Source organism: Musa acuminata, chromosome BXJ3-7, assembly GCF_036884655.1.
Source record: "Musa acuminata AAA Group cultivar baxijiao chromosome BXJ3-7, Cavendish_Baxijiao_AAA, whole genome shotgun sequence".
NCBI classification, from domain to species: domain Eukaryota; kingdom Viridiplantae; phylum Streptophyta; class Magnoliopsida; order Zingiberales; family Musaceae; genus Musa; species Musa acuminata.
This window is the reverse complement of record NC_088355.1, coordinates 39,780,445-39,806,021: the sequence shown is the minus strand read 5'-3', so window position 1 is coordinate 39,806,021 and position 25,577 is coordinate 39,780,445. Positions and strand designations below refer to the sequence as shown.

The 25,577-nt window shown below is 38.3% G+C and overlaps 2 protein-coding genes across 2 annotated transcripts; one reads left to right on the top strand and one right to left on the bottom strand.

The window, feature by feature from the left end:
• The first annotated feature begins 1,663 nt into the window (after positions 1-1,663).
• Positions 1,664-7,763, top strand: LOC135642620 (leucine--tRNA ligase, cytoplasmic-like). Its single transcript, XM_065158914.1, has 3 exons — positions 1,664-1,807; positions 2,922-6,270; positions 7,407-7,763. Exon 2 carries the CDS (start codon positions 2,926-2,928, stop codon positions 6,226-6,228), a length of 3,303 nt encoding a protein of 1,100 aa, XP_065014986.1. The 5' UTR covers positions 1,664-1,807; positions 2,922-2,925; the 3' UTR covers positions 6,229-6,270; positions 7,407-7,763.
• Positions 7,764-10,026: 2,263 nt separating this feature from the next.
• LOC135642546 (inorganic pyrophosphatase TTM2-like) lies at positions 10,027-19,805 on the bottom strand. The gene is made up of 12 exons (XM_065158783.1): positions 19,625-19,805; positions 18,703-19,064; positions 16,981-17,095; positions 16,657-16,852; positions 16,302-16,415; positions 15,993-16,166; positions 13,486-13,680; positions 12,090-12,212; positions 11,863-11,984; positions 11,239-11,356; positions 10,815-11,078; positions 10,027-10,419 (listed from the first exon to the last, which is right to left on the bottom strand). The coding sequence occupies exons 2-12, from the start codon at positions 19,037-19,039 to the stop codon at positions 10,210-10,212; spliced, it is 1,968 nt and encodes a 655-aa protein (XP_065014855.1). The 5' UTR covers positions 19,040-19,064; positions 19,625-19,805; the 3' UTR covers positions 10,027-10,209.
• Between the last annotated feature and the right edge of the window lie 5,772 nt (positions 19,806-25,577).

Sequence of the window (25,577 nt, the reverse complement as noted above, 5' to 3'; positions counted from 1 at the left end):
TAGATGGATGAGGGAGACTATATATATAGTAATTGATGATAGACAAGTTCAATGAATTGGATTCTCCTGTATCATTTGGGGATTACAACGTAGTGGCATAGTACGTTCGTAATCGATAAGTCGAGTGAATTATTATAAAGATAATAATTCATTAAGCCAGAAGGAGTTCTAATAAGTATGACTCATAGCCAGCTCAATATTGGGTCTAGAGAGTCACACATGTATGATATTATTACAATAAGTAGAGATACGAATATTAAATATCTACTAAAGTCCCATTTTTATTGGATATCCAATATGTTTTTGAATTAATGGATCCTATGGATGAGATCCAATAAGAGTCAATAAGATCCACTAATCCAAGAGGCTTGGGTATTAGATGGAGATCCAAAGAGTAGAATCCATTAGAGTTATGTTGACATGAGACCTTTATAAATAGGAGGGAACCAAATGGCCATAGGCTAGACCCTTTTTGGCTGCTACCTCCTGTACTCCTCTCTCCCTCTTCTTCTTAGTTGATAACTCCAATTAGAGGGCGTGTGTATAGTAAGAAGGGTCAACCCTTTCTCGATCATATAGTATACGTGGAAAGGAGGATTGTATAGTAATTTGAGGAGCAACTTCACAGCGCCTATCGTGTGGATCGCCACTAAGAGGACAATTAACCTCCTTCATTCTCTCTCACAGATCTGCAAGTTTTCATAGATATACGATCTACCTAGTAATGCATCTTATATATGTATATATATATATATATATATGTATATATATATATACATATATATATATACCTCTCGATATTATTCATAAAATTTTTCTTTTGATATGTAAACATATCATCATCACACGAAATAACTCGTATTCGCTTTCTTTTCTATCAAAGATCGTTATCTATTCTTTATAGAATCATTATAAGAGATGGAGTAGGAACTAAGAAAAAATAAAAATAATTTATAATTTCTATTATGCATATAATCCTATCGATTTACAACCAAGAGCAAATGATCTATTATAAATAATTAAAAGAGTTTCTTCCATTAAAATGATTCTAAATCGATAACATTCTTTTTATTTATCGACAATCCTTGTCAAAATTCAACCAAATTTTAATATATCTTATTCAATTAAATAGATGACTACGTAATCTAATAATAAATCATTACATATATTGTTAATATCTTGTGAGTTTTTACTATGATTCATTGTTAACTCGTTGGATTCTGTCTCATTGACGAGAGTACATCATCTACAGCAACAAGAAGGTCGTAAAATCTAAATTATACATCATCTATCATGTCCATCTATTACGTCCCGATTAGATAAAGAAGAATGATATTTTAACCATTGTTAGATTAGATGTTTCTCTTTCTACTTTATTAGGGTTGGGAAATGAAGTCAATTTAGCTTATTTTCATACCTTATTTTAATTCCACGGCGGTGACTCGATGTCACGATCAAATCTGACCTCATCGGATAACACTATTGGTTACTGTCTTGTCGAAGAGAACAGATTTAAGATCCAATTGCGGGCTTTGGTTACAGATCGATTCGGTTTGGATCGAGCGAAAGCCCCAGATCGGCCCGGTCCGAGACTTGATATTAAACGGTTCGGTTCGATAAGCCGAGTCAAGCTCCGGTCCAACCGCTCTCCGTTCGCTGGGCCGGAAACGCTCGTCATATCCCCTCCGCAAACCCTAAGTCAAAACGCCACCCCACTCGTCTCTCTCCTGGCGCCGTCTCACCTCCGCTGGGGAATCCTCCGGAGACCCGTCGCTTTGCTCAGATTCTCGAATCGGATTCATTCTCGGTGCGAAAATTGTTCTCCTCTCTGTCTTTGGATTCTCTTCGCGTTAGTCGGTCGCCTCGCGTAGCATAACTGAGATGTTTTTTTTACTTTGATTTATGCTGTGATGTTAGATCTTCCTGCTTATTTTGTCGTTCTGCTCTTCTTCTAGCTGTTGTTGGTGAGAAGGGAAAGCAAGTACGTGCTGTTGTGCAATCGGTTGCAATATATGTGATGATATTATGTACTTTTATGACTACGGTGTTGTTTGTGTGGAAAACCTGTCTGAGTTCGTGTTGGTTTTAAGTGTTGTTTCCAATTGTGGATTGGATCGAGTCATACGCATAGTTGGTGAGCAAACACAGTTTCCGGATCATTCTTGGTTTGTGTTGCCGTTTTGCTTATAAATGAGATAGAATAGCACTGCGGCCTAAAAGCCAAATGAAACTAGCAATAATTGAGTGGACGAATTTTTATTGACCATCCATTTCTTTGAGGTTGGTTTCATCCAATTTACTTTGTTGATGTTATTGCTGCCATTTCCTGTACTCTGATTTTGCAACCCGGTGATTAGAACTTATATTCTTTAAGATGATGAGAAACAACCCAAACTTATCGTTTGCTTGTACTTGTTATCCGTCTGTGGAGATATTGCAATTGAGCATTGCTTGATGAAACAAAAGTTGTCTGAAGAAAAATTTTTTCTTCACTATAGTTTAGATCTTTTTTGTTTGTTGGAGATCAGAAGTAGACCCTAACAATAGCTTTTTTTTTTTTTTGCACTGTTATTGGAATTGTAGTTATTATGATCTTGTGTCTTTAATAGGTTAGGTTTCTTAAACAAAGCGGTTCACTTTCATTCTGTTACCTTTCCTCTTGTAACAGAGCTGCTTATTGGAGTTTTAAATTGGATGTTCTTGGTAGAAACTAGAAAGTGTGAACAAAGTTGGAAGAGATTTATATAGCCTTAGTTGTCTTGATCTTTCACATTTTGTGGTTTTTTTCTCTGTGGCGCTTTGTTACTTGTTTCTCTCAGAAAGGTCCTGTGTTTTACGTTGAGTTGAGAAAGACCTTTAGAGTGATAATTATTATGTATCTCCACATGCTAATTTGTCTAAACTCACACCGTTGTATTTAGAGAAATGACCTCGAATGCTGAGGAAGGTAGGAGCTATGCCAGGAGAGACCAACTGCTTAAGATACAGTCAGAGGTCCAAAAAAGATGGGAAGCCCACAAGATTTTTGAGGCTGATGCTGGAAGTAAGCCTCCCAAGAAGGGTGAGAAGTTCTTTGGGAACTTCCCATACCCTTACATGAATGGCCTGCTGCATCTGGGACATGCCTTTACTGTTTCCAAGCTTGAATTTGGTGCTGCCTACCACAGGCTACGTGGTTGTAATGTACTCTTGCCTTTTGCTTTCCATTGCACTGGAATGCCTATCAAGGCATCTGCTGACAAGCTTGCACGAGAGGTTGAATTATATGGGAATCCTCCTTTGTTTCCTTCTGTAGAGGAGGATTCTAAAACGGAAGGTCCTGATGGGAACAAATCTGAAGAGGGTAACGTGGTTGCCCCTGATAAATTCAAAAGCAAGAGGTCTAAGGCTGCTGCAAAATCTGGTGGATACAAGTCTCAGTGGGATATTATGAGGAGTTTTGGTCTTTCAGATGATGAGATTGCTAAATTCCAAGATCCATGTCACTGGCTAAGCTATTTTCCACCTCTAGCAAAAGAAGATCTTAAGGATTTTGGATTGGGCTGTGATTGGAGGCGTTCTTTCATAACTACAGACATGAACCCATTTTATGATTCCTTTGTTAGATGGCAGATGAAGAAGCTAAAAGACATGGGAAAGATTGTGAAGGATATGAGATACACAATATACTCTCCATTGGATGGCCAACCATGTGCAGATCATGACCGAGCTTCGGGTGAGGGTGTTCAACCGCAGGATTATGTTCTGATCAAGATGGAAGTACTCCCTCCTTTCAGAACAAAGTTGAAAGTTTTGGAAGGTAGAAGAGTATACTTAGCAGCTGCAACATTAAGACCTGAGACGATGTATGGGCAAACAAATGCATGGGTACTGCCAGATGGTGAGTATGGTGCCTTTGAGATCAATGAAACCGATGTTTTTATTGTAACATACCGAGCTGCTTTGAACCTTGCATATCAGAATCTGTCACGGATTCCGGAGAAGCCAACTTGTCTGCTCGAGCTGTCTGGTCATGATCTTATTGGTTTGCCCTTGAGGTCTCCTCTCGCCTTTAATGAAGTCATTTACTCACTTCCGATGCTTACAATTTTGACAGATAAGGGTACGGGCATTGTCACCAGTGTGCCCAGTGATTCACCGGATGATTACATGGCATTGAATGATTTGAAACTGAAACCTGCTCTGAGATCAAAGTTTGGAGTCAAAGATGAGTGGGTTCTTCCATTTGAGGTTATACCAATCATTAATATTCCAGAATTTGGAGACAAATCTGCAGAGAAGGTGTGTGTTGATCTTAAGATCAAGAGTCAGAACGACAAAGAGAAGCTAGCAGAGGCAAAAAAGCTAACCTACTTGAAAGGATTTACTGATGGTACAATGCTGGTAGGGGATTTTAAAGGAGTGAAAGTTCAGGAAGCAAAGCCATTGATAAGGAACAAACTTTTAGAAACAGGAGATGGAGTGATGTACAGCGAGCCCGAAAAGAAAGTTATGTCTAGGTCAGGTGATGAGTGTGTTGTGGCTCTAACGGATCAGTGGTACATTACTTATGGTGAGGCTGAGTGGAAGAAGGAGGCAGAGGATTGTTTAGCCCACATGAATCTCTACTGTAAAGAAACAAGAAACGGTTTTGAGCATACACTAAGCTGGCTGAATCAGTGGGCATGTTCACGGTCTTTTGGACTTGGTACCCGTCTTCCCTGGGACGAGCAATTCCTAGTTGAATCACTTTCTGATTCAACTCTCTACATGGCCTTCTATACCATTGCTCATCTTTTGCAAGGTCCTGATATGTATGGCTCTGATCATTCTTCTGTGAAGCCTGAGCAAATGACTGATGATGTCTGGGATTATGTCTTTTGTGGTGGTCCGCTTCCAAAAACTGACATCCCTGTGTCTCTTCTTAACAAGATGAAGCTAGAATTTGAGTATTGGTACCCATTTGATTTACGTGTATCTGGTAAAGATCTTATACAAAACCACCTCACTTTTTGCATTTATAACCATACAGCACTTTTGCCGGAACATCATTGGCCTCGTGGTTTCCGGTGCAATGGTCACCTTATGCTGAATTCTGAGAAGATGTCAAAATCAACTGGAAATTTCAGGACCCTTCGTCAGGCCATAGAGGAATTCTCCTCTGATGCCACTAGATTTTCCCTTGCAGATGCTGGTGATGGAATGGATGATGCAAATTTTGTTTTTGAAACAGCGAATGCTGCAATTTTGAGGCTCACTAAGGAAATTGCCTGGATGGAAGAAGTGTTGGCTGCTGAGTCAACTTTGCGAGTTGAACCCCCTACTACTTATGCTGATTTTGTATTTGCCAATGAAATAAATATTGCAGTCAAGTCAACTGAACAACACTACAATGATTTCATGTTCAGGGATGCTTTGAAGTCAGGTTTTTACGACCTTCAGGCTGCCAGAGATGAATACAGGTTCTCTTGTGGAGCAGGAGGTATGAACCATGACCTGTTATGGCGGTTCATGGATGTTCAGACTAGGCTCATTACTCCAATTTGTCCACACTATTCTGAGCATGTTTGGATGAATATTCTGAAAAAGGATGGCTTTGTAGTAAATGCTGGTTGGCCCCTGTATGATGCTCCTGATCTTACCCTTAAGATTGCTAACAAGTATTTGCAGGATTCAATAGTGTTAATGAGGAAGTTGCTCCAGAAGCAAGCATCCGGTCCTAAGAAGGCTAAAAAAGGGATTGCAGTTCCTATAGCAGAAGAAAACAAATTGACAATAGGCCTTATATATGTAAACGAGCAATTTGATGGTTGGAAAGAAGAATGCTTGAGGATACTTCAAAGCAAGTTTGATGGAGATCGACGTGCATTTGCACCTGATCAGGAAATACTGGAAGCATTAAAACAGAGTGCTGTTGGACAGGCTGCAAACTTTAAGCAGATCCAGAAACTCTGCATGCCTTTTCTAAAGTTCAAGAAGGATGAAGCATTGTCTGTTGGTCCACAGGCCCTGGAATTGAAACTGCCTTTTGGTGAAATACAGGTTCTTCAGGAGAATTCTGACTTGATAAAGAGGCAACTGGGTCTTGAACAGGTTGAAATCCTGTCTGCATCAGACGAGGTTGCACGAAGCAAAGCAGGTCCACATGTATCATTGCTGACTCAGAATCCCCCTTCACCTGGCAACCCTATTGCCATATATATGAGCAAGTTGGAGTATTCTACGGCGGAACTTCACATTGTCTCCTAAAGAAGCATTCCGGGAAATTTTTGCTACGAAAGACTGCTAGAGGTTTGCATATCATTTCTGTATTTGTTTTCCAGATTGAAATTCATGGCTTTTATAGTCTGGAGCTTTCATGTTATGACTACTGATATTGTTTGTTTTCTCATATTAATAACATGGTTGCTGAATTTTTATGTGTATCTTTTATTGTAAAAGTACATTATAGATGCTGTCTTATGGTATGAATATCATCTACATTTCAGCAACACTTGTTATGATTACTTAACCACAAATGTGGAAGCATATGCCCAATTACTCTCTGCTGTTTCTGATTTGTACAAGCTAAATATACTGCATATTTGGATTATATTTCGTAACTTATTCTTATTCCTGTTATTGTTTACTGTTACATTTATAGAAATGCTACATTGGTATTTCTAATCAGTATCCATCTCTTATCGAGTATCACTTCAGTAGGTTCTTAAATGATTATAAACATTTTGTCATACTTGATAAAACTCTGAATATGGCCAAAGCTTAATTGAACCTCTTTTAATTCTAAATGCTTTTTGCTTTTAGATGATAGGCTATTGTGTGAATGTCTCATTATGAATGACTACTTTATGGCCGGTACCTGTACCATTCATTACAATTACTTTCTGGAACATTATTAATGACACTTGATTTTGAAGTACACCATTCTCAAAATATTACCTAGATTCAAGCCAACTTTAGCAGACACTGTGACTAAAAATATAAAATGTTAGTTTCACGATTTTGGAAATATTTGTACTCGGATAAATTAGTCATACTAAGAGGTATAAACTTCCAAAATTAGTTTTTCGATTTTGGAAATAACACGAGCTGCCAACCAAAATTAGTCATATTAAGAGCTATCTTGTTTACATTTCTATGCATATAATCAAATTGTACCGCACTAACATTTTGAACAGACTTAAAAACATCAGCTATAATGAACCTTAGGCACTAGGAAACTCTGCTGGTATCATTAATAGAGTAGTTCCTCCAATCCTTGATTCACTCTACTCAATCACTGTATGATGATGCATTGTGCCAATAAAGAATGCAAAAGAAAGCTATTATGGTGATGCATCTCTACCTGCATCTAGTTCTAAAGATTGTAATTTAACTTCCCGAATTGTAGTCCTATGTTAATTCTCTGCTTATGTCTTTTTTATCAGTGCATGAAAAAGAATTTTGATCAATCCAGAATTGGATGGATTGTTGGTAATACCTGCGTGAAATTTGGTTCCTGCATGCTGGCTTCACCTATTTATCCCTACACCCGACCAGCCATATCCATGTTCTCTGGATCTATTAAAATGCACAATGGATTTGTTTTGATCTTTGCAACTATGGAGCTTTGGGGTATGTTTTTGTGTTGGCAGCGTAAGTATTGGTTAAAGATTGGCTCTTGTAAATTAGAGCTTACTGCAGTGGGTGTGTATTTAGGGCTAACAATTAAGCTTTTATAAGTTCGGAGTTTTTTTTATAAATATAATTGTGTTATGGATCCAAATAAAATCCTTTTTGTGTTATTATCCGATTTATGAGTTGTAAAGTTTCTTGCATTCAAATGCTTGTGATGCAGAACATAACCTACGTTTTTACGCGTAACCGACTGATATTATCATTATTATGTGATCCGATGATTATGTTAACCTTCACTAGAAAAATCGGAACATTTTCGAGGGAGATTAACTCTTTCTCCTTACTAAATCCATTATATATGCATACATTTTGAAAAGAAAGAAGTGTGTATATGTACTGGATTTTTTTTAGAGTGATAAATGTGTATCATTATATATGTATGAATGTTCCATCGAGTTTGGAACTCTGAACAGATTATTGGTGATAAAGCTGGAGAAAGATAACGATGACATCAAGTTATCATGCCCCCTTATGACTTGGGCGACACACGTGTTATGATTACAGGTTGGTCTAAACCCAACAATTCATCCTCGGTTTGGATTAGAGGTTGCAACTTGCCTGTGTGAAATCGGAATTGTTAATAATCATCGATCAATCATACGATGATATCTTTTATTAGAAAGATTTTTAATATTTTTTTCTCAAACAACGCTCTAATTTAAAAAGTATTTAAATTCTCTTAAAAAATTATTTATACTTTGGTGCCCATTATAATATATTTTACTTGTAATATTGTTTCAATCATCATGAGAAAAATCTAATTAAAAATATTATAAATAAATCAAATAAAATTAAAACACACCAAACAAATATTTGATATTAAGATTTAAATAGATATTTATAATAATTTAAAAATAATATTTAATGTTTGAGTCACATATATTGAATTACAACTAATATGTCAATAAAAGTATAAATAATATGTATATGTTACCCTCACTTCATAATTTGTGATGTCTATGATTTACGAATATGATAAATTACATGTTTATGTTTTCGATTTTTAAGATTGAAATATTTTTTTAAAATATTATTATATAAAAATATAATAATTATGATGAAAATAGCTTATATACATGCATACGATGATGTGCGATGTAGAAGTACACATGCATAGATATATTATTATGTGAAATGCACGTATATTTTACGATGATATAAGAGTACACATTCTATTCTATGTGGAGAGCATATACATATTATGACATGTAATATAAGAGTGCACATATATATTATGACATGTAATATAATAGTACATCTATATTTCATAACGTGAAGTATAAGTGTGCATATATGACACGTTATGACGTACAATATGAAATTATTTATTATGACGTAAGATATGAGAATGCACATATATATGCTATGATATAAGATGTAAAAATTCATAAATTTGTTATATTTTCTACATGTATATATAAATATTTTAAATTATTTTAATATTAAATTATACACTTATTTTACATATATATTGTGTTATAGAATTACACTTACTAAAGTTATAAAATAAAGTGTTGATTATTAATTATTTTATAATAATAATTTTAAAATATATTATACATGACATAATGCATGCTCAAATGAATAAAATCATAAAAGCTAATACTTACTAAGTAATTACTCAATATAAACCATATTTTATAGGTATAGATATTAATACCTCATTCAAGTAATTTGATAAAAAATTAAACACATAAAAGCCCATGCCAATATAGATATAAACAATGACATAACATTAGGTGTGCATGTTATGTTTATATTTTTCTTTTGGTTAAATGATACAAATATGTATATGTATCAAAAACACTACATACAAAAAAAAAAAAAAAAAAAAAAACCTAATCATTTTATTTAATAATTAAAATATATTAATTTTAAGATTATCTATTTTTTATTATATTTAATAATATCAACAAAAAATATAACATCCTTTGTCATGATTGAAACTAAAGACTAAGACTGTGTTACACAACATCACTAGACTTGCAGGAAACAAGAAATCTGTAAACATTATGGTCCGATGTGAGATCCCAATACAACCGATGAAGAATCATAGGTTGTGAAAAATCATTCAATCCATGGAAGCTGATTACCAGTGCATTTATTAAAAATTTAACAGCAGTAAGCTCCATTCTCAGCTCAGGAAACTACTACGGTGCTCAAGAATATGCTCAGGAAACTAATATGGTGCTCAAGAATATGCATGGAAGAGAAAAGGAACAGTAGTCAGCATAGGATCCTTTATCAAATGTATAGCAGTAATTGTCCCTGCAGACTTTCTTAACCATCAGTCATATATATATATATATATATATATATATATATATATATGTGAGTGAGAGAGAGGAAAATATACTTCTACATCCGAAATGTACAAATTGTAGTTGAAGCTCTTCATAAAAGAAAATAACTCCTACAAAATTTTATCATCTGTTTGTTCACTCTGGACCTTCAAGCTGAGATATTATACCTTATAAAAGTAATGAATTAAGACTTCAATGGGAAATTCTCAAGAGTATCTGGTGAGACTGAAGTGGTGCTTGAGGCTCCAATTTAATTCCTGTTCAGATTTTTGAACAGGAAAATGCCAATGCCACCGATTGCCAGTATGAGAACGGGAGTCCCAATCTTCATATCAAGCAATCTATTTCCATTATCAGTTCTGCCTTGCAGGGTTAGTACAGCCAAACGGTCATGAACTAAGTTAGAGAGGTTATCCAACTGATGCATAATTTGACGTTGTCCTCGGGTGATGAGCATTAGCTGCAAATGGCAAGAAATGACAACATCAGGTCAAATATTGATAGCATATCCAATCAACAAACAAAAATTTTAACACAGCATGATTACTTCAAGTCTCTACCCCATAAATTCGGTTACTATTATGGTTACTGTAATTCTGCAACCATATGCCCCATTGCAAACACAGGATTGGTGAATGTGTAGGATTCAGTTGTTCTCTTCAAGACAAAGCAATTCCATTTTATCTAAGGGTGTCCAAAATGGGTTAACAAACACCATCAAATGTCAAGATTTGGGTAATCTTGGAATTAAGTACAATACTTGTAACGTAGCCTAAAAGAGGATTATTATCAAATACCAGAGTGCAGCTATGGCAATTCATTTCTGAAGCAAAAACTGATCAAACTTGTCCTTACCTCCTCCATGAGGGGAGAATCCTTATTCAGTTGGGTGTAAGATGATGAACTGGGCAAAAGGGTACCATTGCCCAGGTTAGACACAAACAACGATGTTGGGCCAGAGCCATTACAAGCTTCAGTTTGGAGCGCCAGGTTCTGTTGGCTCATGGAATTACTTTGTGAACTAACTATTGTATTAAAATCTTCAATTTGTGAGCTCAAATCATCCATCCTTTCATTTAAAGTTGATAACTGCTCTGAGAGTTGGTTAACGGCAGCATCCTGCATAGGATTGATTGGTAAAAATACAAGAAGCACAATACATCATTAAAGAATTTGCAGTATTAAGTATAAACTGTTGCAAAATAATCCAAATTTAACTTGTATCAGTAAAGTTGGAATTTTGAATCTCTCCTAGATGCCTGATCAAGGACAAGCGCACCTGGTTGATTGCAGGTGAATCTGGAGTTTGTCTATCAAACCTTCTACTGTTGACTGCAAGTCTAGTGAGTTTGGCAATATCCTTGTCCCTTTGCGTTGAATAGGAGTGGGACATTCCACTGAAAACATCACAAATGTTAAAATAATGACAAGCATTACAACTACGAGAATTTTGACACAATCATAGAAACAATCATGACTAGTGACACCAGATATGGAAGAAATATCTAACGGAATTTTAATTTGGTCAGATCTCTTCTGCAGCATCATTCTATCAAGATGTTTCTTGTACTATGTCCACAATGACCAGACCATACAATAATTTTGGCAAGACTAAATGCATGATTAATCCCAGACATTGTAAGAGATATTAATATACAGGGCCAGATGAGACTATTACCAACATGCACTTAAGTATTCAAAGTCCATGTTATTAGATCATAGGTCTAGACTATATCAAGAATTATTTGATCTGGAAGTTACTTGAAGTATAATTCTACAGAACATATGAATTCAGAATTATTTTCAAGTGTACATCTTAATAAGTAAGGTAGTGCTTTGATCAAGTTACTTGTATTCGAAGCTAGGTAATGCTTTAATCAAGTTAACTAAAATTGAAATGAACCTTTTAAGATGTTTAGTTCTCATAGCAACCCTATCAGCAGATGCCCGCGAAAGTGCTTCTCTTGGACTGGAAACCAGATCATCATCTATACTGAGCTTTGTCCTCAAATCATCTGGCAATGCCTGCACATTAAGAAAAAACCAATATGTGCATAACTAGAATTAAAAAAAAAACTAAAATATCATTGAAACTTAATCCAGAATGAACTTTACTGAAAGAAATAATACCATGACTTCATTCACAAGCTTTTCTAATTGAATCTGCTCTATGTAAGTACGTGGAATGTAAGCGCCTTCCAAACCCAGTTGCTCTGCTACTTGCCCAACTAACAGACGCTCTTTTCCTTGCACCTTCTCATAAATATAACAAAGTTATAATTGAAAGAATAACTAGTTTATGACAAACAAAATGGATGTTAAGCTAAAAAATATTAGTCGATAGGTAATGTAATTGGGCCAAAATGCTAGTAGAAAGGCTATGTAAATTAGAAAATATAAATGATATTAATAACAACATATAAACAAGGTAAGTCTTCTTTTCTTCAGAAAGATGAACCTGACCATGAAAAATGGTCATGAAAAACATAAGACATGCTCTGCAATACTTCGGATTGGTGGATCATGAAAAATGGCTAAAATTCATATGAAGCACCAAATTCTTGCATGAGGCATCACAGGGTATAGAATTCCTTTGCTATAATGCAACAGAAAATATAAGACATGCTCTGCAATTCTCTATAAATAATTTATGTAAAATACTTTTAAAAAGCAATCAAGTTATAACAAAAGACCGAGCAACAATTTCTCCAAGAACTGGAGCTTAACCCACAAAACAATTATACAATGAATGTCATAAATGAAAAGAAGTTCAATTTAAACATAAACTACATTTTTTAAAATAAATATTGCAAGACTTATACTATTGCAGGATACTGCTTTAAATGTCACATATATTTAAAAAGGTTTCCTTCAAATGATGAAATATCTCACTACTTTCCTTCACATGATCAAAAAATTTTAGGCATCCACAGGTAATATTTCAAGCTGTCTTAATTTCTTCTCGAGCTGAATAGGATATATTTGTCCACTTCATCATCTAGAACAAAGGATTACAATAATTTATTATTTTACTTATAAAAATGATTGGATATGTTCTTAAAGACATGATGTGACACTTGGCTGATTATGGCATCTGCCAAAAGTTCCATGAAATAACAAGAGTCCATTATTTTCACCAAGTCCAATTAACAGAGATTTGTTTTCATCAAATATTGCTGAAATTTGCATTAATACTTAGATTAATATAGGCTCGTTCTATAATGATGTCATCACTTAATATTGAAACTGAAGAATACAATACAGTTTGACACACAGAGGTTCCTACTATAAGATCACATCAAGAAATTATTGAATAGCGAATTAGTAAAAGTTACATCATGGTCAGTAAACTAAACTACAGAATGGTAGATTTGGTAAATACCAATTACTAGAACATATTAATGCATCTTCCGTTTATATCATAGTCAATGCATCTTATATACACAAAAACAAGTTATGCATGAGCATGATTTTAAGTGGCTCAAAAAATATAGCATAATTCACAATAAATGCAAGATCTAGTTACCTGTATGTAAGTACGTTTAAGTTGTTCTAACCAATCAATTTTCACGATCACCCTGTCGTCAGAGAACACATGGCTGCTTCTTTTCAGAATGGCTGCAATGGTATAGCCTAGTGCCATTAACCCACCAAGAAGTCGCACACTTACTTCAAAAGTGATTCTTGGTGATATAATGAAGGGCCTGTCCGTTACCCATTCCTGAAAAAGGTCCAAGAGTCAAATTAATTAACTGATTTTATCAGAATGGATACAGTGAAAAGGTCTAGTGATCAATCAAAACACATACAAATAACAGGCATGTGAAATGTATAAATTTCCTAAAATGTGACACTGCTATATATAAAATCATTCATCAAGGCCAGAATCCAGATGATATCCCATCGGGCATCAGCACATGGGAATGCCGAATACATGTTGATTGAATAAAAAAGCAATAAGTAATTATTTCTAGACAACATGAATTTACATGATTCACAGTGGCTTCTCTTAGAAATTAGGAGCTGCTATTAATAAAACTTCAAAAAGAACCAAACACACTGAACAAAAAGGTGTAATATGAAGTCTAAGGCATGACAAAGGGGATCAAGATAATCTTAATGTCTTGCAGTAACCTTTACGGAGTGTTACCCTTCAAATATCAAGAGACGAGATAAGCATGATCAACAAGAATACAAACCTGAAAGCTGCCATTTTTAAGAATATTGGCTCAAAAGGCATGTATGGCATACTAAACCTGCTGGATTGCAGGTGGTATCACTGAACCTTGGGGCAATCAGCATATTTTCTCACCATCTTAAACCATGTGTGTTATCTAGAGTCATCAGCAGATCTTTCTCAATGCACATCAGTAGGGCAGGCATATCAAACAATTTTTATGTCAAAACAAACAAAATAATAAATAGATACTCAGATTATAAAGAACACTGATATGGATTGTCACAACTCACAAGAGTATTTCAAACTAAATGCTTATTATTCAATCAATTAAGAGGAGAAAATCTTGGGAACAGGGATCTGGAACATATGTTGTCTGTGCAGTTTGTCAAACTTGAAAAACAAAATTGATCTAAACCGGACTGAAGGATGGCCTTTGGTGCAGTTATAAGCATGATAGCCAGCAACACCAACAATGTTACTCTGAAGAAAATTATGGAATTTATATGATTTAAATTCAACCTAGATGAAAGAATTACAAAAATTATTCACCCAATAATTAACATAGCTCATGTGCCCCTAGGAAATTAGAGTAAATGATAATTCAACTTCATTCTTGTGCATTAAAATTCCACCACAATCCTCGAGATACAATCTTTCCAGCTATGTGGAGGACAAAACAGGTTGACTGTGAGCAGCTCACAGAAGATGCCAATCTTACAGGATCATAAACTGATTGATAAATTTGTCATCTCATCAATGGAATACATATTTTGGTGAAAGTTTCGATCAATTTACAATATTTTTCAAAAGAAAAAATTGTTACAGCACAAAATTACATTACATGCCTACAGTACATCAGATAAAACTCATGCAAAAACACAATTGAGTTTTGTTGGTTGCGTATCAGATTGAACTACAGTCAATAACTAATTTTCAAGACCCCAACGGCACATACTAGTATCAGGCTTCAAATGCTGCCAAGCATTTGTGGACTCTATATTTCAAAATCAAGCATACAATCTCTTCCCACATTAGTTGCAAGTGTTTATTTTCGTGTGAAGAAATGATAGAAATCCACATCTTATATCATGTAATATGCTGCAATTGCAGCCTACAACTAGAACAGTCAGTCCTCTAAAACAGGAGGGAAATTGCATCCTATGAAAAGTAACTAGAGATGCACACACTCAATTCTGTTGAAATATAATTTTAATTTGTAGTAAATCACAAAAGTAACCACAAGATTTCCATGATATATGTGTATCTCAAGTGCATGCATAAAGTATTATTCATATGAGATTCCCATAATTGCAGCATTACACCATTAGTTGTTATCCGTAGGAGACCAAGAACCCAACCATGAATGCACCAAGTTTTACATGAAGCTGAGAGCCGATATATGACCTCATGGATGATCACAGAGATGTAATTTTCACGGTTACCTAATTAATTAAAATAGAGGTTAGAAAGGAAAAGTGGAAGAGTGTGATCCATGTGATCCATTCACTTCTTGATGAAGCTATTGCACCTATCTCCAAGCTGAACTCCATTTGGTGAAGCAGGACCAAGTTTATCTAACAACTATTGCAACTACAACTTGAGACCATCTTAGGGTCGACAGTTCTAGAAGCTTACAAAGTTGAACAAAACAAGACACAAACAGCTCGAATATCTAGGTTAGTCAGAATTAGTAAAAATGCACAAAAAATTCAAGTCCACCTAAAAATCACAGAATTTTGATATCCATGATCAAAAGCAAATTTAAATTTATAGATATTCTAAAACAATGACATTATTTCAGGTCTCAAATTTAAACTCAGCATAGGAAATAATATATCAATTAAACAACAAACCTCAAACATAAGATTGTACTTCCCATCCCTGTTTCTCATTCTGAGATAAGATTGGCATGCTTCAGGATCTTCGCCTGGTGGCAATAGATACATGTCGTATGTTTCCTCTGTACCTTCATTGTGTTCTTTGGAAAGCACAGCCTTGATCTGGTCCACCGAAACAGTCCTTGATGACTACAATAATAGAAACCAGAAAGCACTTAGTGCTACAAGAAAAAATAAAAAAATACATCAGTATAATGCACAGTTTATTAATTCATTTGTAACATTAGCAACCAAATTTGCAACAAAACAAAAATAAAAAATAACCTTTAAAATATAAGTTGGGTTCTGGAAGCCTGTGAAAGGATTGAACTTGTTGGAGATTTTTATATGCGCTGTTCGCAAGTCTGGCTCAATGAATGCCTTGTACATTGGATAAACCTGCATAAATTATAAAGTAATCAAGATACTAGATATGGGTAACTTCAATACTTAATTAAAGATAGAACAGAAACAAAGAAGATTTAGCAATAAACTAGGAATTCCATTGAAATTAATGCTCCAAGAATAAGGGATTCAAGAACATGCAATTCTATCAGTGTCATAGCTACTTCGTTCCAGCAGAAGCATCAGCTATAATTTAAATTTTATATTAATGAAAACAAAAATGAAGATAAATAACCGTTTCTGAAATTTGATGAATTATTTCTTCGGGTTCTTGTCCAGCTCGCTGTATGTCCCTCAGAACCCTTTTAACAAGATCAAAATGTACACCACCAGTCACGGAAACACGCAGATCAAGCAAAGGGCGCAACTTCTCACTCAGAGCATAGATACCTTCGAGAATGACAATTCGAGAGCTAGGGACATCAACGGTCCTGTCAGGAAGACAATCAAAGGCCACATACATTTATCCCAAGAAGAGATATCTGACAGCCCTGATGTACTAAAAGATTCACTATGATGATTTAATAAAAAGGAGCAACTGACTGTCTAAAATGGTTACCTGTATCCAATGCGACTGCTCAACTTGAAATCATATATTGGCACCTGAACAGATTTCCCCTCTTTTAGTCCATGAATGTTTTCCAGTAAAGTGTCATAATCTGTGAGCCGCGGGTCTGCTCAAAAATTACATGTATTAGAATTTTTTATTACTTAAATATAAATTATTTGATAAACCTAACAGGTGCAAAATGAATATCAATTTTAAGGATATTTTAAATGTCTTCACATACGGTTAACGTCAGGTTATTAAACAAATAAATAATGCATAAAAGTCTCCCATGAACTGATAAAACAAGAAGAATAAATCATTAATTAATTAACACACAAGAAATTATGTACAAAACTGAATGAGTGTTCAGTTAAAAAAAACTCAATAAACTAGCCATAAGTACCGAATTCAGATGATTGCATGTAATATTCAAGGTCTACAGGCAACAGATGGGGCATTCGTAAGGTACAACTCCCATCTTGTATGCAATATATCAATAAGTAAATAGATTTGACATCAGAAACCAAAATAAAACCACATTTAAACAGCAGATATTATCCCCATAACCTGTGCGCAAGTTCCAATTTCCACCACCTTAGTTGTCCATCGACATCATGTACAATTAGACAAAATTAGAATTCAAATTCATTTTTTTTACAAGTTCTTGATAATATAAACTTCAACGGACTACTTCAGAACTTCTTAAGCAACCAGATTTTGCCAAATGTCACCAGTTAAAGACTATACAGCTTTCAACCTCTTAAAGATCAAGATACATAAAAAGATGAACATCAGCAAGCATTTTGTTGCTTAAGCATTCAGTGCAAGGAACACTTAACTGAATAGAAGTGAAAAACTTTTTTTTTTTAAATCTGCTCCTACCCTCAAAAGTACATAGGTTGCACCATTTTTCGTATTGTTAAAAAAAAAACACCTATGCTTGTTAACTACTTTCAAATATCCTGCCTAGCTCGAGCATCAAAGGAAACTGAGACTGCACTCTCAAGTCTATTGCGTTCCTTGCATTTAATTACCATGGTGTACTGAACTCTTTTTCTCAATGTCCAATAAACTAAGAAGGAGCTGCACAACTTCCTCCTAAATGAGCAACACTTTTTTCCATACTTACAAAGATGTTTTAACCCCTACAACTACATTACTTTTGTAATATGTGTCTGCCAAACGAAGCATCAGAGTCAAACTGCCACTGAGTAGAACTCACTAATGTCCACATCTAGTCCCTAATAAAAACATAATAAACATGATATGACAGTTAAATTCCCTATTCAAAAGGTACAGCATATTAGAGAAGTTCTAAAGCGATCAACATGGAATATATGCTTTACTTAAAGAATAGCCACAAAAATTTAGGTCAAAGCATCAGAATAGAACATCTTATATAATCATGATTTACAATAATTTTAAAGTAAAAGACAGCAAATTATGAAACTTCCATTCTTCTAATCAAGCCTGTGACCAGAAAATAGCTACATGAGTGTCTAATTTACATAATTGGATCAAAAATCAATAAGAATGCATCAGTAAATAATCGACGACAATCAATCAAATTTCCATGTTTAAAGAATTAAGCAATAGATATCCAAAAATATGGTGGTCCATATCATCAAGAGAATTCAATATGTTCAACTGGTATATAGGAAAAAAAAAATGTAATATAGCAAAATGCAAAATGATCCAAAGAAATATGATTTCTTAGAGAGCAGGAGTCACCATCAAAATTTCCATCAATGATACGACTTGAGTCATTGTAGTTGTCCATGGATATGATAGCAATGTTTGGCATGAAATTGAGAACCTTCTCTGTGAAAACAGTCTTTCCAGCCCCAGAAGGGCCAGCTATGCCCACAAAAATGATTCCATCATTTTTCTGGGCCAACAACTGGCACGCACGAATTACAATAAAGAAACCTTTTTCGAAAGATAATGGCTCTTGAATCGGAACGATTTCATAACGACCAGAGTCCTTTCTCTTTACCAACTGAACTTGGTCCCGTAAGAGACCTTGCCTTCGCCGAGGTGAATCAATGGAAGCATCGCCATCAGCCATTTACAGAAACAAATGTGGAATATTTCTGCAATGAAAATAAACCAAGCATCAACATAAGTAAAATGTAATGAAACAGCCGTATGGAAAACTAATTATAGAATATGAACAGCATTCCATAACCCACCACTACTATATACCAATCTCAGTAAAAGCCATTAACAGATGGCAATCTGATCGTATAAAGGCCACGGTTGATTCCACACATGAATGAAATATTACCCAAAAAAAAACATTTCTCTGTCTATGCAATTATCTATTCGAAATACAAGAACTACAAACCGTTAAAAGGGGAAAATAGACATAGAAATATATACACACATCGCCCATCAAATCCATAAGACCGAGGAGGGGTGCACAGACAAATAAAAGGTTTGAGCACGCGAGAATCCACCGAATAGAACGAACACGTCTCTCGAATCAGAGACCGCCGCCAATGATTATCGCACGGAAATCATATAAGCGATAAAACCAACAAAAGACCTTCGTAACCTAATTTAACGGACGATCCGACTGCTGCGAAAATTCTCCCCCATTGTCCAAAAAATCAGGAACAGATAATTGATCAAACACGAGTAATCATCTTACAGCCGCTGATACGAGGATCGCCACCGGAACCCGGAGAAGTTACTCTACACCGTTCCCTAGAAGCGGCGCAAGCGACGAGGCGAAGGCGGTGGGCAGGATATTTTAGGGGCGGGCGTAGGCGGAGGCGGCGGTCGGGTGGGATCGGCACAGCAGTAAAGAGCGGGGGGATCGCGAGGAGATTCCGAACCCTCTCAATCGCTTGGCGTTACGAACCCATGGTGGCCCTTTAAAGAGCCCTTCTTGGTCAAAAAGTTCGTTTTCGTACCCACTTACTTACCCGCTTAATGGGGTATGCGTAATGATTGCATAGCAAGATGGGACCCCGCTTAGTAGACGTACAAGCATGGACCGTGGGTCCGATTCTTCAAATACTCCCGAACTAACGGGATAAGTGATCAAAATATACACTGGTGCATTTATTGCCCCAATGTCCATACCAAGAAGTTTCGCGCCCCACGTGGCGCTAGCATCGAGCTGGATTGTGGGACCCTTAAGTTGGATTTGTGAGAGCCGAGAAAGTTCGTGGGAGGAATCATTGGTGGGTAAGGTGGCTCGAGAATAGGAGTTGGGTCGGATCAAACCGGAAAGACGCGGTCCGGTTTGGACTCGCACAAAGGTGACTAACTCCCAAAATATCTTACGTCCAAAAAAAGTAATGCCAATTATAATATGAAATTGACCTCCTTTGTTTTTGTTCCTCGGACGCCACGCGATACACGCCATCCAAGAAGTCAAGTCAACCTGACCATCGTCTATCATTAAAGCCGCAGCTTATCGATGTTGATTTGACTGGAAATTTCAACCATATTAGGTGGGGCTTTGTCATAATTATCATATCACATGGAAGACGATGTATCAACATCAACCGACTACCATGGTAGACATACTGTTATTTCTCAATTATCCATGTTTATATCATATTTATCTTAGACATAGGAAGAACTTCACGAGAAGTGTCTTCGATGTAATTTTATATAGTTCTTTTTGGATCTATTAGTCTAACATCACTTGATTCAAAAGCAAACACATAGTAATATATGACGATATGATCGATAGGTCAATCACCCAAGGCCAAGATGATTATGTATGTTCAACAAATAGCAATCGAACTCAGAGACATATTGTCACCATGTTATCACGAACGTTCGTCGCGCACCCGTAACAACTCCGTTCAACGAACCGTTCGTCGCTATCATCTATATGTATAGTTAATTAACAGCCTGTTTTGCCTTGGTTTTGAGTCATTTTGCTTGTAAAAATATAAGTTCGAACAAGCTGTAGCGTTACAAAGCGACTGCTCACCGAACCGAGCAAAACAATTCCAAAACAACTCCGTTTTCGTGTGCCGCAGGCTGATTTCTGGAATCTGCCTCCGCTCACCAAAACGTCAACCATCTCAGTCCCTTGGAACCCCTCGGGTGGCACAGGGTTGGATGGGGCTTCGGTATAGTACCGGGCTGTCACGGACAAACTTCTAAACAAGGTGTTTGATGTAATGCTTATGTATGTCCGTGTCGTTTGGCATGTTCATGCCTTGTACAGAATGTAAAGGGGCAGCCGAAGGCTTATAAGTCCCATTTTAGTTGGGTTGGTGGCCTCTTTAGGCTTGTAAATAAAGGTTGTGTCATGTGGACACGTGCGAGAGCTTTTCGGTCTGTAATGGACCATTTTACCCTTTGTTGTGCCACTGTTCAGAGCTTGTAAAGTCTGTTTGTAATTTGCTTTGTCTATGAAGTGTTTTTCGGACATGTTTGCTTGTGGATCCCGTTTGAGGCGTTCTCTTTAACCCGTTCTCTCTTTTGTTGGTCCTAAGGGACAATGGGAGGCTTCGGGGAGGCTGACCTTTGCGGACGGACGCGCAAGGGTGCCGCACGACTTAGGCAAAACCAGCTAAGTCCGTGTCATATGGTATCAGAGCGGGACAAGCACTCATAGAAACACTTGACATGCAAACGTGGGGGACCTAGCGGGGCTGCGTTGAGGGCAGTCAGCAACGCGCGACCGTTTGAGGGAAAACGGGCATGGAGATGTAGGGAAAAGAGTCGCTCAGAGGAGCGGGCATCTGAAATTGGCATTCAGAGGAATGACCAACCCTTCGCGCAAGAGGCACCACGAGAACAGGCAAGCTTGGAAGAATTTGGAGCGCACAAAGGTTGGGATGGCTGAGTTTGAGCTACGGCTCAACGTTGACAACTATACTTGATGGTGCTCTAGGCAAGCGAGGCGCTTGGCAAGAATGAGACCATGCAAGGTGGAATGAGTTGCGCAACGACCAAAAGAGTTATGCAAAGCTCACAGAGGTGAGGGGAATTGCTAACTCGAAGAATTTGGTACTCATGCATGGGCTTGTATGCGGACGACGGAATGTTCGTGGCCATCCCAAGGCGACCGAGACTCGGCGCCATGGAGCATTGAAACTTTCTCTTTGGCAAGCGTAGGATACGTCCGTAGGAGGCTGAAGTGTGCAATGAGTTCAGCATGTTGCTAGGCCTTGAGGGGTGCAGTGGGGGCTGTATTGACGTGGAGTCGCAATCTAGCAAGTGCGTTTGCAGGAGGCAGAACAATGCACAGTTTGTTCAGCAGATCGGAGTAGTCCAAGGGGATGGTGGTCTCCGAAATGAAGAGAGCTGTTGCTCCAACGGGATAGTTATCCAGGAGGGATAAGTCCCGGCTCTCCAGAGGGAGAATCATGTGAGACGGACCTCACATGTTGAGGAGGAGTACCTCACAAACAACAACTCCACGAAGCTCGATGGACTGAGCAAGCGGCGAGGAGTTGTCGCATGATCTCGCTCGAGAGAATGCATTGGTGGATGCATTGCGAGATCAAGTGGGGGAGCGACCTGAAGCAACTTAAATGAAGGCACACTTAGAGTCGATGTGGAGATCGGACTCAAGGGAGGGCTGACCTGTGGAATGGTGGGCACGAGGGCCACCATCGACTCAATGCGAAAACGAGGAGTGGAGCAACTTGGGCGTAACTTGGTGAAGTACCCAAGCCGCATGAAGGGAGCCAGCAGAGAAGTTGGAACATGGAGCAGAAGCATAGTGCTTTCCTTAGACAGAGGTCAAAGACATGAACTCTTGCAGAGGCAAGAGTAGGATCATGTTGTTCCATGGGTCCTTTATTCTGACGGAGCGGACTCATCTTGCATGGTGCCAAAGACGAAGGGAGCTTCGGGGCACATGCACCTAATCTCGGAGGAGCATTTGATGGAGAAACTAAGGCGACTCAATTTGCAGAGGCGAAGTTGAGTTCAGAAGGCCTTAGCACGGGGCAAGAGGACGTAGAGGCGTGTACTCTTGAAGAATATGCCATAGTGTTGTCATTCAAGTTGCCATGAAGGAAGCGGTGCGCAGCGGAGATTGTGCTGGTAGGGGCAGAGGCCCAGGATCCAGACAATGGTGCACAAATTACAGTGAAGTCGGTGGACTTCGGGAGCTACTAGGCGACGGACTGTCCTAGAGCGGTGCTTCATCTAGGTGTGACCCAAGAGTGGGTGGATGAAGGTCGATTGCCAAAGGAGCGAACAAAATCGAAGGTGGAGGAGACCCTGCGATGTATTGGCAGAGGCCACACATGGAGGGTTCACAATTCGAGTTTATTCCACAAGGATCAGAATGCAATGGAGATGTCACCAGGAGGCGACATGGTGCAGCAGATCGTGGTGGGACAGTTCGTGGCAATGCGATACACACGACAGAGTCCCGGGAGGGACTAGATCATATGGAGGTATGATCGGGAGCTACTGGGAGCTCCACTTCGGTGAACAACACGACGGCAAGAAGGGCTATGGATTCAAGGAGTGAAGGCCATGGTACCGCAGAGGCGGGTCTTCCGTGCGTGCATCGAATTTTGCATCGGACGAAAACCTTGGTCATCAGCATATGGGGGCTGTGTTCCACTAAGGGAAAAGTTCGAATGCAAGTACCAGTGAGTTCCATGGGAGGGACTTGATCATGCAGAGGTATGATCGAAGCAGCTGGAGAGTTGGACTGCTCCAGAGCTCATATTCGCTTAAGGGAGCCCGACAAGTCAGAGGACAAGGTCGAGTAAGCGAACGTTGCTACCAAGGAAGCTAAGGAGAACAGAATCGGTGCAAACTCTACAACGTGATGGCAGAGGCCATGCATGGGAGTTGCAGTCTGTCTTTCCATCGACAAAACGGACTGCTTGGAAAACACAGAGGTGTTGAAGCAGGGGGTCGAAAGGGGCGAGGAAGCGACGACGAGTCCAGAGGGACTTAGCTACCCAAAATCAAGCATCAGTTAGAATGGAGGTGGACTCAGATGAGTGTCACAGAGACATATCTACTGATTGTGAAGAACAGGGATTCAGAGGCGAGGCGACGGATAGTAGCGCTATGGGAATGGCAGCGCCATAGTACCGCAGAGGCGGGACTTTCGTGAAAGTCATTGATCCCTTGCTCTCACGGAGGGAGAGCGCTTGGTCGTGAAAGGGGCCGAGGAGGTGGAGCATGCAGAGGCAATCTCCAAGTACCGAGACAAGGCTGAAGGGCAGAGGCCAAGAAACTTCATAAGACCGGTGTCAACAAGTTTCTCATCAAGATAGCCGTATGTGAAGGACTTCGGGTCATGCAAGAGTGCACGACCAAGGAACGAAGCAAGCAGTACGCGGTGCTGTACCTTTGCTACTCAGTGTAGTAGGCGGCAGGGTTGATGGAGAAGACGGTACAATCCCAGAGGCGACCTCATCTATCAGAGAATTACTCCAAGTTGGGGTGAAAACTTCCTGCATTCCAGAAGTTCAATGGTATTGAGAAGGTGAATCACAGTAGCTAACTCAACGCAAGGAGTGCAAACACTTCAAGTGCTTCAGAAGTGTGAGCAAAGAGCAGGCGAAGACTAGTAACCAGCTCGATGCATGAAGTACAACCTCGAGGAGGCGGGCGAAGTCAAGTAACCTTTGCCTTCTCAACTCTTAAGAGAATGGGCGAAATCGAGTACCCCAGTTCTCTTATCTATCTAACAGAGGAGCTCTGCACAAGTTCAAAGACCCTTCGAAGATAATGGAAGACAATAGTTGTCAAATCCTCACCAACGGTGATCAGTGCTACTAAGAGTAGATTGTCCGCCTCATTTCCCAACGAAATACCAATCGAAAGCGGAAGTGATGCGAACCTACTTGGATGTGACAACTAACTGAAAGAAGAGTCAATGAGCAGATTTTGTGGAGGAAGGACCCAAAACTTCAGAAGTTTGCGAGGCGATGCTCGTTAAAGCTCCAACAAGCATCCACCCAGTTCAAGCAGCATGTGGAAATTTTGAGAGACTGGCGCAGTAAGGATGGTCTTTTTCCTTCATTTGGGGGATCCGTAATAATCAACAATGATCAACACAACTCAGCCAACCCCACACCAGAGTCAAGAGTCATTGGTGAGTTGAAGCAGTATGGCGGATCAAAGGTTCGACTACTCAGAAACAGCAGCGGAGAGCAGCTGGGAGCCAGGAGGCGCATTGCAGCTAGAGCAGAAGATTGAAGACTCAGCAAAGGTGAAGAGTTGCAGTGTTCACAAAGGCTTCGACGAGGACGTCGAAGGGGTAAGTGGGGGAGAATGTCACGGACAAACTTCTAAACAAGGTGTTTGATGTAATGCTTATGTATGTCCGTGTCGTTTGGCATGTTCATGCCTTGTACAGAATGTAAAGGGGCAGCCGAAGGCTTATAAGTCCCATTTTAGTTGGGTTGGTGGCCTCTTTAGGCTTGTAAATAAAGGTTGTGTCATGTGGACACGTGCGAGAGCTTTTCGGTCTGTAATGGACCATTTTACCCTTTGTTGTGCCACTGTTCAGAGCTTGTAAAGTCTGTTTGTAATTTGCTTTGTCTATGAAGTGTTTTTCGGACATGTTTGCTTGTGGATCCCGTTTGAGGCGTTCTCTTTAACCCGTTCTCTCTTTTGTTGGTCCTAAGGGACAATGGGAGGCTTCGGGG

Excerpts from the sequence above, each read along its gene's own strand:
- LOC135642620 (XM_065158914.1), top strand. The coding sequence starts at position 2,926 with ATGACCTCGAATGCTGAGGAAGGTAGGAGCTATGCCAGGAGAGACCAA.
- LOC135642546 (XM_065158783.1), bottom strand. The coding sequence starts at position 19,039 with ATGGCTGATGGCGATGCTTCCATTGATTCACCTCGGCGAAGGCAAGGT. Across the intron at positions 16,853-16,980 it reads AGCAGTCGCATTGGATACAG|GACCGTTGATGTCCCTAGCT; the intron begins GTAACCATTTTA and ends TCTTCCTGACAG. Across the intron at positions 12,213-13,485 it reads TTAAACGTACTTACATACAG|GTGCAAGGAAAAGAGCGTCT; the intron begins GTAACTAGATCT and ends ATTTATGAGAAG.